At 40.2% G+C, this 13133-nt stretch overlaps 1 protein-coding gene across 9 annotated transcripts in view; it reads right to left on the bottom strand.

Moving 5' to 3' along the window:
- The window catches only part of sun1b (Sad1 and UNC84 domain containing 1b), a 29188-nt gene extending 16315 nt beyond the window's left edge, over positions 1-12873 (bottom strand). For 3 of the 9 annotated variants that reach the window (XM_020101833.2, XM_020101838.2, XM_020101839.2), the window contains exons 1-2: positions 4789-4986; positions 4254-4351 (exon numbers count right to left, since the gene is read on the bottom strand). In XM_020101833.2, the coding sequence (XP_019957392.1) occupies positions 4254-4351; positions 4789-4800 (110 nt within the window). In that variant the 5' untranslated portion in view covers positions 4801-4986. Of the gene's footprint in view, positions 1-4253; positions 4352-4788; positions 5494-6754; positions 7086-9532; positions 9746-12852 lie in introns of those variants that run through there. The other 6 variants (XM_020101830.2, XM_020101834.2, XM_020101829.2 and 3 more) reach the window with 6 other exon arrangements.
- Between the last annotated feature and the right edge of the window lie 260 nt (positions 12874-13133).

The raw sequence follows: 13133 nt of genomic DNA, 5'->3' as shown, positions 1-13133 counted from the left end.
GGAGAAGCAAAAACTTCCCAAAAAACATACATTGGCTAATCAATATCTGCTGCATCGTATTGAGTTCCAGCTTCTTGTCCTTGTGTGCAACAGATTAAACATTTTATATGCAACAAAACTTTACACTTGTAAAACTAAACAGCCTGGAGTCAGACATTGGATCATCAATCACATTTGTGATATTTTCCACCAGTGAGTTGGTTTTCTGCCATCTCACAAAATGACATTTGTTTGGTTGGCTGCATAATCCAATCACAACATAAATGAGCTTTCCTCCTGTGTCTCTAGTACACAGCTCAGAATGTGATTAATGAAAAAAGCACAAACTCATTTGGTGCCACTGCACTGTAACTGAGTTAGATCAGTGCCAACAACAAATAATCTTTTTAGGCTTGGGATGCTGTAATTGACGTGAGTATTTTGTTACCCATTGTCAAGAATTAATTTAGATCCCCTCCCTGTGGCACAGTGGGAACACGCTGTGTTCACTGAAATTATACTGGGCCTCTGGAAATCTGTGGGGAAAATATCAGTTCAGAGCGTAAACGTAGTAAAAGCTGCCTTCCTGTTTGCTCACAGAGTAGAGAGAGATTTCTTTCCCATCGGGCACTGAGGCCTATATTTAACTGGGAGGCTGGGACCAATCGTAGAGCCTTTGGTTTTCCATCACACAATCTCTGGGTGGGCAGGATTTGGCGCCGTGATTAGGATCATTCGGGTCGGCCCTCATTTCCCTCCTGCAGACATCACTTTCCTTCTCTGACTTTCTGTTTGTGGATCACATATCTCAAAAACAAATCAACATAACCAGTTTTCAGACATGACCTTCGGGTAAAATCCTGGGAATTGGCTATGCAGTTTACCCAGAGTTTGAATTGGTTTCAACATGGTGAGCTTCGGTTTGCACAAAAGTACATTTTATTTATCTTTTACATGAATTATCTGCTGCTACTATTTGGCCAACTACATAGAGTACCAGATAACTTGATTAGTGCTGCTGCTTACTATGTGTCACAGTTCAGTGATCACTAGTGGAGGGGGGAACACTCAAAGCAGAGGCCCTACTGACCCACTTCCATCATCATAAAATATGAAGGGTCTGTGTGAGTCAATAAGCAGCACACACACCTGCTCTCTGTGAAGACATGGCTGGACAAATTCTAGAAGATTTTGGTCCATTCACAGATGTATAATTGAGTTTGTGTCTGTATGGTATTGCCAAGAGAACTGAAGGACAATTTCAATGTATTCTAATTATAGATATTTGTAATATATAGCTAGTTATATATAATAATTGTAGTATTTTGTATCTATTTCAGCACATTCCTCGACCCTTTTCTCTGCAGGAGTTTTTTTTCCAGTTAACAAAATGTAGTTTTGTCTGAATAGCTTCATTAAGAACACGACTAACTTATTTTCCTCCTCCTCCTCTAAGAGGTGGGTTATTTCTCAGGGAAAAAAAAAACTGCAACTCATTTTTATTGATTAATTTTAATGTTTTTAAATTTATAAACAATTATAAAAAGTCCAAAAACCAGTGATATAAATATTATAACAATATAGTTTTTCTAATTATAGGGAAGAACTTTTCCATTATAGATTATATAGATGTAGATTATTTAGTAAAGTAAATACTAAAGTAAAGATAAGAGCAAGAGCAGTCATATGGGCAGAAAACTCCTCATTCACAAAACCTTATTGGATTATAAATCTATGAATAAAAGTATTCCCCTCACTGTATTTACAGTATTAATTTAACTAACACCAGGTCGGTGGTCCGTGTCTAATGGCTTCTCCCTGGTATGTGGGAGTCTCCAAAGAGAGAGTGTGGATGGAACCAGGACGTGATTGGCTGGCTGACTGGCCTCCTCTCTCTCTTTCTCTTAGACCATTCAATGCCACAAAACTTGTCACAGCGCTTTTGAGCTTTGACAACAGATGGGCCAACGGTTTCTGTCACCTGACCCCGTCCGTCTCTGCACTACGAGCCTGAGATCTGCTGTTGGCCACACACACATCACCGCGGTACATAGACACCCACTGAAGTCTCCACACAACCGCCCGCTGAACTCCGAAGGGTGGATATTTCTGAACTTCCAACAAGAAGCAAATATAACATTTACTGGAGGCTTTTCTGTTCATACTTAGAATATAATCCAACAGAGGGACATGTTAATGCCCTCAGGTTACTCATTTAAATTCCATCTAGTTACGGTTCTCACGAGAGCCGAGTGATCATTCACTCAGCTGCAGTTGACACAGGCTAATAAAAACCACAGATCTCTCAACTAGCTAGTCAAGAAGTATAAACTATTAGTCTAATCCTGGGATCAGGGCCATGGTTGTGACTGTGAGGTTCATTAATAGCTTCACGGCTGACTGGCCTCAAAGGGAACACGATTAGCTTGTTCCAGTCTACCTGGCAGATTCCAGCCGGGCGCCAAACAAGCTCCTGTTCATTCATCTCACTTCACTCATTACTAAGACTGGATTTCACATTGCTGAAATTCACTTGATATCATGTGATTAATATCAGGTGAACATTAAAGCTAGGGTTGGTAATCTTGGAAAAGCTAGCAAGAGCAGGACACACTTTGAAAACATGCAACCAATACATCCCGCCCCCTCCCATTGGCCGTTTCGTCAAAGCTGCGGCCCCATAACAAATGAATGTGCACTGCCTGACCACCACCTCGCTAACCTCAGCTCTGGCCATCATGTGCAAGGAGACCACGGGCAGGTTGCTAAGCGACAGGCAGATATTGAATCATTTCATTCAGACCGAATCAAATGATGGTCATGTTTTCTTTTAAAAGGTCCTGCAAGGGCAACAGATACTGATTTTCTTATTATTTTTTGTTAGACAACAACATTTATTGATGTCTTTCGGGACATATGGAGGATTTCAAAAACTAACATGAAGGTGTTTCAGAACTAACTTACCAACTCTCCCTTTAGGTGATTACATTTACATTATGATTCTGCAGATTAGCTGCTCATCTCAACATGAAAACACCCAACGGGCAAATTCCTACTTTGTATCAATACCATTCCACCATGCTATAAAAACATTAAGATGCCGACACATTAAATAAAGAAAGCAGGTAACACTGTTGCTCAATGAGACTCAACTTGTTCAGCTGGATGGGAAAGAGCACAAACTACCAGGAGCCTGCTTACTGCAGTTTCCATGTGTGCCCTGCATTTCTTCAAGACACAGCTGTAAAGCTAACGACAGGTCTTTGTTCAAACTTGATTTTTGTTAACATGACATTTTCATACCCTCACTTCAGTGATGGGAGGCCTCTGCTCACATAAGTCATTCAATAACTCTCCCTTTCCTGAAAGTCAGAAAGTGAAGTAAGCACAGGGGCAAAGTGGTATTTCATCAGCTGACACCTGAAATGCGCTTAGACTTCAATGGTGACAGCGCCGGAGACAACATTCCTCCACATGCACAGACCTTTCTGAGGAAGTGCCGACCACACCTACAGTAAGAGTTGTTGTGATGAGGACTACAAGAAACAATGTGTGTATGAGGAGCACTATGGGAGAGGCTTATCTTCCAGAAAAAATATTAACAGAAAACAATCCAACACCGAGTGTGAATCCTTTTACTTCTGGAATGCAACTTGATTCTACAATACAGTCTGTTTTTACCCTGTGCAAGCCTCTCCAGTTCCCCTCTAAACATCAACAACAAAACTGAATCATGAGGCTGAGTCATCAAGACCACAACCACAGGATTCTGTAGAGGCGCGCACGCAGATTTACAAAACTTCAAAAAGTTTAAGAATACTGTAATCAAAAGTAAATTACATATTTCATGTTACGTGTGTTTTTTAGAGTAACGTTACTTAAAACTGCATATCTAAGAAATCTGCATCCTAAAGAAAGTACAGTTGAGTCATTGCCCTAAAACAGAAACACAGCACACCAGTAGTGAATGTAACACAACCTTTGGGATAATTTGACATATATTATACTCCCATGATGATGTGAGTAAACTGACACCAGTTACTATAATTACACCAAAAAAAAAAAAAAAAAAACTTAAGACCAGAAGGAACATGATCGATGCTAAACTTGAAAAGCATTAAAGAGCAGCAGCATGGTGTCAGGGACAATTTTGCTTCATGCTGATGAATGCTCTGCTGACTGGTGTCAGATACGGCTGGGTGGATCTGAAATACCATTGGCTTGATTGTTGGATGCTGTAGCCAATGCATGGCAGCACAGCAATGAGGTCTCACCTGAGAGAGTAGGTGTAGCCGGTGTTCTCTGGAGCACACTGTGGTGGCGTATATGTGTGCAGCTGCGAAAAATCCATGGTCATTCTTCTTTGTTTAGACTGCAAGAGTCAGGATGCAAGGAATAGGACTCTTTAAGCAAAGCTAACATGGTTGAGGAAGGATAAGAAGCACAAACTTCCATAAACACTCACAAAAAAAAACATGCACTGCCTTGTTCAGCCCGTCTCTTGCACAAAATTAGTGCTGCTAATGAGCTCAAGTTCTGCTGCTGCGAAACTGTATTTTTTTAAAGCAGATTGAAAGCCAACATTTTTACGTTAAATTCAATACAGCACAGACTTTTTTTCCTGCCTCTTCACAAATCAATTCTAGAGCTATTCACTGGGCTGCTCTCCAAGAAAACACAACCGCCAGATTCTGCTACGCAGTACAGCCATGTCAGAGAGCCCAGCCAGGCTAGGCCCTAATGAGAGCTGCTGGACATTCCTGTTCCCCAGAAACACAACAATGCTACTGTGGACAAGAGCTGGCCAACCTCTTCCTGCATGCTGGCTCTGGCTGGTAGCTGACGGAGGACACGGACGCCAGTGAAGCTGTAATGAATGACTTGTCTCTTCTCTCCTGGTCGGCAAACAGGCGGCAACTGACAGGAATGGCTGGTAGAGACAGGACAGCAACCGTGACGATCCTCTCTCGCCTTTGTATTAGGCAGACTCCTCACATGGACAGCTACTCCTACAGTGACTACTTGACTAAGCTCCCCACACAGAAAAGGCAGTATTATGAAACCAAGTAAAACAGCGAGGGGTTGGGCTGAGTTTTCAGCAATGGGCGGGAAACAACAGGTCTGAGGGTTGAGTTCTACTTTAGGTAAACAGGCTGTGCAAATACTATGTTACCATAATACATGTGCAGTTTATTACCTAGCTAAACCAAGTGCACTCTAATAAACCAGGCTGGAAGTAATTGTATGTTTATGAAATAAATATGTAACTATTATATATATAATAAAAAATAGCTATTTAGCCAGTTCCTGTGAAGGTTTCTCTCTTGCTTTATACAACATTAGCAATGCGATGACTGTGTCTGACTGATTTTACATTTCTGATTCTAACAATCTGAAAACGATGCTGCAAATCACTCCGTCCATGTTCGTAATTCTTCTTTTACATGTCGGCAAAAAAATAAATCCTGCTCCAACTTCTACTCAGTGATCAAATCAAACACGGGGCAACAAAGCAAATACAGAGCGGCACACAAACAGATGGCTTTTCTTAAAATCCACCAGCAAAAGCTCCATAATAATCTTAATCAAGTTTCAAATCCGCATCCAGCCCAAAAGAGGGATAAACCGAAACGAATAGCCAAAAGACACGAGCGCTACTTTAATTCGGCCAAGATTAGTTTTTTTTCTTCTTCTTTTTAACTTGGGCAATGCATCAAGATGCAAGCCTCAATATGGACACTCCAAAATTAAATAACAACTTCCTGTGGTGCATCAGCTAAAATGTAGAACTGTTGCAGGATGGCCTGAGAGTAAGGGAGAAGACTCCTCATTAAACTGTAGTCTGTACACAAGAACGCAGTAAAAAGACATTTATGTTATGCAGCTTTTATTTTAGAATGTGACCAAATCTTTTTGAACAATATTATGGAACTTGAGCTCATCAGTCAGGAGACAGGTTGAACAACAACAGACCATGTACACACACACACACACACATACACACACATTCTAAGTTAATTCAGAAAAATGTCTAATGAACTGAATGACAAAAAAAGAGCCAGACCCAGGGGGTGGAAAGTTACTGAATACTCAAGTACTGAGGTGAAGTACAATCTTGAGGTACTTATTCGAGTATATACAATTTGTACTACTTTATATGTCTACACATTTCAGACAGCAGCACTGCACATCTTATATGATGCATTGCTATAAACATAATAAACAATGAACGTGCCACATTTTCCACAGTCCTGTATTTCACCTCACGTCTGCTTTGCTGACTCCTTTACGCAAACGGCCTGCGACACTGCAGATATTATTATAATCATTATTATTATTATTATTACACTGATGCGTTACAAATGGCTCCAGTCTGAGATACATCAAGTCTAATAATAAACTGCACATTAGTGTGTGGACAAATGGCACATAAACCATTCTCACATTGCCCAGTGCTAAATTTAGACGCCGTGTATTTATTCAAAACCGATTTGCAGCCAGGACGCACTGTTCCCGTTTATTATTATTACACTGGACATTTACAAGGAAATACGCGCAGCCACTGGCCTCTGTTAATAATGGACACATTCAATGCACGCTAATGTCGCAGATGTGTGACAGCACACGGTTAAAAATAAGGCCTCGCTGCCACAACAGCTGTGGGTAAAGGAGCGCAGCAAGGACAAAATAAATCCCGACGTGTGACACATTCACGACGGAGAACCGCAGCCACGCTAACCTATGGGGTGTAATTTGTGATAGTACGTCAACTTGCCCGCGTGGTTAGAGTCCATGTATGTTGTTATTCTTCAGGAGCGTAATCCACGGGAACAAGATCCACACGTTACTGTCTGCGGAGACGCACCGCAAACGTCCGCCAGCATCCCGACGCACGGAAACCCAGCGGTCATTCAGTGCCGCGGACCCACTGATCCTCCAGTTTGGTTTTACCAGCACAAAGACTCAAAAGTTTGCAAGTGGCCGGTGAATGTTACGCTAGTGCACAACTAGCAGAACTCCAAAATGGCTTCCCTGGCGCAACAAAGCCAGGAGGACCGCTGCCGAGCTGATCCTCCCACTCCCAGCGCCTCCATTGTCGGCCAGAGCGCACACTTTGAATCTATTGGACGAAGAGCTCCAAGCTCATACTATTGTTAGAGCTGACACTGAACCACTGGAGGGTCCAACTGATTCTGAAGGTCCCTGCTTCACATCTGTCAAAAAACTACTTCTTAAAACACGTCTCTGATCACATAATTATAATAACAACAACAATAACTACTGATGCTGCAACAACAACTAATAATACTTATAATATAACTGCTACTAATAATAATAACAATATAATAACAAAACCTACTGATGCTGCTACAACAACAACAAATATAATAATAACTGCTACTAATAATCATAATAATACATTAATAACAATAACTACTGATGCTGCTACTAATAACAACAACAAATAATAATAATAACTACTGATGCTGCTGCTACCAACAACAACAACTACAGTACCGTAAAAGGTCACAGATAGAAAGTCACTGCTATATTCTTCCATGAACAGAGAGCCTGTCTAAATTGTGAAAAATTAGTTTCATAACTGTTGCAACACTGTAGCTGTATTGCTAACATCTTCAAGGAGGATCTGGCCAGTTAACTGTGGCGCTAATGTAACACAAAGTTATTGCAATCTTCTATTTGTTCAGTCATGGTCAAACAAGACAATAAGTGACGCACAAACCAGTGGAAAATGTTTAATTAAAAATAATCTGCAACTGTCCTATAATCCAGGATGTCCTTGTATTTGTATCACAATGCAAAAAACTGTGTGTGTGTCAGACCACTCAGATAAATCAGAATACCCCATCCTGATTTTCCTGTTGGAAACCTGAAAATACATAACTTTGATAAAAATGCTTGATGTGTATTTATGTTTTCTTTAGTGTTATTTCTCATAAAGTTTATGGTTGAACTGTAAAATAAAAAATCCTCAGTTCTTTGGCCTGAGGGTTTGATAATATCTTAGAATCTCTGCAGTCCACAGCTGGAGCAGATGATGAATAAACAAGAAGTCGGAAGGGGTCGGAACACCTGAGACGATGCTATAAGATGTATGTAAATGTAAGTGGAATGTTTAGAAAAAAAAATAACCACAGGTGTTTGTGGAAGAAACCAAACACTCAACCTGCAAAAAACTGGTATAAGACTCACACAGACGAAAATGCAGAAATACATGTTGCTAGAACTGTTGCCAAATTAAGGAATCTCCTTTAAAAATTAAATCCGGATCAAGAATAATCACACAGCTAAGACCCTCATTACCACTTCATTTGGCCTGTAACAAACTAAATAATGGGAATAAAATCCCCAAATCCGCTCTCAACAACAGAGAAGCACAATGTTGAACATTCCAGTTTACAGGAAAAGAAAAAGATGTTGTGAGAAGGGCTGGACAAGTCAAGTTCTCTCTGAAGGCTTGGCAGTCTGTACTACATTTCACACACTTCAAAAAACAAGTTTTCAAGGGAGGAAGCCTAGACAGAGAAAAAATCTCTCTTCCAGGAGGGACAGTATTCAGTAGTCATATACTCAATAAATAATAAAATCTACTGAAGTCAATCACACAATTGGTCAAGTACTGCAGTTAAGTACCTGTTCCATATATCCCATGTAACCACAACCTTGATCATGCTTAGGTTGGAGTCCTTTTTTTGCAGCAGCGATTTTGATGTGAAAAAGTAGGCAAACACAGGAATAACACAGATATAAGGCAATTTGTGTGTGAAGAATAAATAAAGAAGAAAGCTGTAAACATCAATTTTCAGATAATATAATATTCCTTCACATAACAATAACTTGACTGTAAAATGTGTGCATATGATCAAGCTTACTTTATGTAACATTCCGAAAGTGGAGGTTTTGCATCGTTCACTTGAATGATGATTTTAATATATTTCGGCGAGATGGTAACGATTATGCACTTTTGCCGAGCAATTTAAAACGCAGGTTTACTGCTTTTTTGGTTTTGGAAATTTCCCTTAAGTGTCTTTGTGTGTCTTGAGTTTGCACAGTCTGCCATATTAGAAAAACAAAGAGCATTCTATTAGTAATATATTGAACTGAAAATCTTACAGAGGACTTTTTCCACACAGACTCGAACAATTTAAATATTGATGCATTCATTTGAAATTCATAATAATTGAAGGGTTTAGAAGTTTATTCGTATTTTTTTAAGTTGAAAATAAGTTCACAATGTTTACATGAATCTGCAACTGTGGCTGCACAGTCCTTCCTAGCTTCTTATTGGTTAGTTCAGTCACATGTGATACGGAAACAGGAAGTGTTGTGAAGATGACAGTGTGGAGAACAGTTGAAATGCACCTCAAGAAAGTTATCGTTCTCCTTTTATTTCAACAATCATTACCATTATTATTATTATTAAGAGTGATCCAACCCCAACACACGAAACCCCCGCGTTGCAAAATACAATATAAAGCGCCACCTGCTGGACATCCTACTTTGAAGCCCTCACATCATTAGGATCACTCACACCCAGTTTACCCTGGACAGGTCTTCCATTAGCCACTTCCCCGTCCAGTATCCCTGAAGATGGCGGCTTTGAGGTCAGCGGTGCTCCCCTTCTTCACGCCGGTCCTCTGTGTGAAACAACCAAGGGCCGATGCAGCAGGCTCCATAATCCAGACAAATCAATACACGCCGACACGCGCGCGTGTGGCGGATTCAAACCAACGCGGAAGTAAACACGGGCGAAGCATCTCGCTCCCTCCCTTTGAAAGCAATCACCGACGGGCAGCGCGAGGGGACATTTCAAATAACTAAAATGGTGAAATCTTATTCACAGAGAAGTTCTCCAAAGTGACTAATACATGAATACACGAGTCCACGTAGCCTTTTCCTCCTGGCCAGTAAAAAACCCCTCTGCAGATGAGACTTTAAAAACACGCAGACACAACACGCGCTCTCCTGAGGATCGGATAAACGCAACATTGGAGAGATCGTGTCCTGGCGTGAACTTCAACAGTTGTGATCGAAACAGAAGTTCAGATTACTCACATGTTGGATGAGTCCACGGATGACCGACCGCAGGCGACTGACAAACTGCGGGTTGTTGTAACATCCAATCCACTGTCAGGAAAAACGGACCCGGGTCCAACGTTCGTCTTTTTCCCGCACACGGTCACGCTGTCCGTTGCGGGCCTGCGTCACGCACGTCAGTCCAAATAAGGTAAACATGACCATATATAAGATCTGTCACAACCACGAAACGGGCGCCTCTTAGTGGCCATTGACAAAAACAACAGCTACCACCCCTGCGACCACTACTACTACTACTACTAATAATAAAAGTAACGATGAAAAAGACAAGTAAGTAAATGACTTTACTCTAATCATCAGTAAGCTGTGTACTTTATCCATAACTGCTTAGATGTTTGCCCCCTCTTCTTTCTTTTCAGGGTGATTGACAAAATTAGATAGATAGATTACTTTATTCATCTCCGGAGGGAAATTAAGTACAGAGCAGTGCAAAAATAAATATAAAAAACAAACAGCAAACGTAATAAAAACACAAAAGACTCTTCATATTAAAAACTGACAATTACCAATGGAAGCTTCATAAAGTTTTACCGAAATTTTTCATTTATATATATAAGAACACAACATCTGAATGGAAACAAAACCTATACGTTTTTTGCAGTAAAAACGTGCTGCCCCACGTACATGTTATTTTCACAGATGTGTATTTATACTTTGTTCACCCTCGTTGTTGTTTCACTTCATCCCTTTTGTTTTGTGGTACAGAACAAACTTTAGTTTTAAAATACTGTCACTACTTGGACTGGTTTATGTCAAGACTGGGCTGGATCACAAAGTAAAGTGGCCAAATGTGTACTTCAAGTTTTACAGTACTCTCATTCACTTGCTCATTCATTTGCTCAAAGGCCAACAACAACAGCTCAAGTCTCTGAGCAATATTTTTAGACTGTGAGAGAAAACCTGAAAAACGGGACACCTGCCATTTGAGGAATGATCCTATTGTCCCTTCAGATCACATGACTGTGAAGGGGAGGATGATTTCACTCGTGCACGGTCTACTCTTCATCTCTTTCTGGTGAGTAGAACACTTAGTTCTCAGTCTGGTCTACAGTCACAATGGAAATCTTAATTTTTTTAATGTGTATAAGCTACCTCCTCCCTGTGCAGCCCGGAGACACAGATCGCTGTAAGTTAATGAAACTTTACAATCTTATTAACTTGTTTTAAGCAGTCATGATAGTACTTGTGATTATAGTCTTGGTTTCTATTGGATAGAAGTTCTAACCTGTTGACTGCTTTGTTTTTAACAGACACATACTGTGAGAGTTGTTTAACGGCAGCACAAGGTTTGGCGGACAACTATTCTACTTGCCTTTGAGCACAAAGCAATGTTTTCAAATGATAAGCACTTAAGAGGCACTTGATTTGACTTATCAAATAAGGTCTTGCTTCCTAAGTAAATCAATGGCATGTTTCTCATATGGCATCTTATTTTCTTGAAGACACGGTAAGTAAATAAAAACATGTATATGCTGTCCTCCAGAGATTGAGAAAGCCATGAAGCAAACCTCGGCTGAGAGCAGACAGACAGTGGTTGAGAACCTCATCAGCGGGGGGGTATGTGAGAAACTGCTGTCCAACAAACATGACCATCTCACTAATGACAAACTGATGTCCTCCTGCAGTCACCTGTTAGGTAAGGTCAGACTGAACATGGACAATGGGTTTGCACTGATGACTGAAGTGAATTGACTAATAACTGATTCTTGAAACCCCCCTCAGATTCTAATTACGACCAGTTCCATGCAGCTTTGGTGGATAAAGAACCAAAGAATCTGGACATTCTCCTGTGTTACGAGCAGTCCACAGCATGTGTGGGGGTGAAACGCCAGTCTTTTGAGGTAGGTTTTGAAGCGTATATATGTTGCTGATTGTGAAAATATAAACAGTAACCACATCTAATTAGACTTGGTTGCTCTTATGAGAACTTACATCGTTTGATCTTTGTTCACAGGATTCCAAAACCACTTTTAAAGAAAGTGACATCGCTGCTCTGCTTCAAGAAAACAAGGAAAACGTACGCTTTGCTCAGCCTGTACGTTCACCTAAACATCCACGAGATGAGCTGTGAGAGCAGCAACATCATTTTATTTGCCACTGAATGTGTGATGGCTTTTTGTTTTTCTTTGAGTGTCATAATAAAGACATTATCAAAAGATTAAAAAACATTTTACTGAAAACATGAAAACACCATGTGCATGTGTCCTAATCTTTCAGCTAGGTAAAATAGAACAAATGGCTTCAGACCTATTATATTTAATATTTTCCTTTTGTTGAAAACATGGTGTGTCAGCTCAAATCCACTAACAATAAACCCACTGAAGTGACAAAAATCTAAACAGCACAACTTACTTGGCAGATAAGGATCATGCAGGTCGACTAGATAGCAGACTTTGTGGCCAAAGGTTTTGTATACATGTGTGGCACTTGGTAATTAACTCTACAATCCTTACACAACAATAAAAAAGATTGACACAGAGCCCCTCTACAAAACAGGACAGCTAAATTGTCTAAAATGAGTGACCCACATGAGTTGATATATTCCCCTCCCAAATTTGCAGTTAATATATTATAATATCTAAAAATAATATCATATCAATTTGCAGATACTAAATCCAGAAATGCAAACCTGGGACACTGAGCCCTGGGAGTCTGGATTTCTGGGCATTGAATTGGTAATCCTGCCACATAAATGATAAAAGTAACTGTATGATAATAGTTGTATTTGTCGGCAATGTTTGGAACAGCAGATACCTTGAGTGAGACAGCTCCCCTCATCCCTGGTGGTCCTGGATTCAACACAGTGGAGAGCACATGATCTATAATGCACAGGAAAAAGGAGGCTGTAAATTAATGTAGAGGTTAATACCATTGGGTTTTGTAATTTGTCATTTGATTTTGTGATTTGTTGTCATGATTTTTTTTTTAAGGGCCACCCTTTGGCCCAGATGCCTCGGAACAAACACAGTGGACATATTGTATATCTATGTAATGTACTTGTAATCATAATTCATATTCAGATGCCACCTTAATCA

This window comes from Paralichthys olivaceus, chromosome 5 (assembly GCF_024713975.1).
Source record: "Paralichthys olivaceus isolate ysfri-2021 chromosome 5, ASM2471397v2, whole genome shotgun sequence".
NCBI lineage: Eukaryota > Metazoa > Chordata > Actinopteri > Pleuronectiformes > Paralichthyidae > Paralichthys > Paralichthys olivaceus.
The sequence above is the reverse complement of the archived record's forward strand: the minus strand, read 5'-3'. Positions and strand labels throughout refer to the sequence as shown.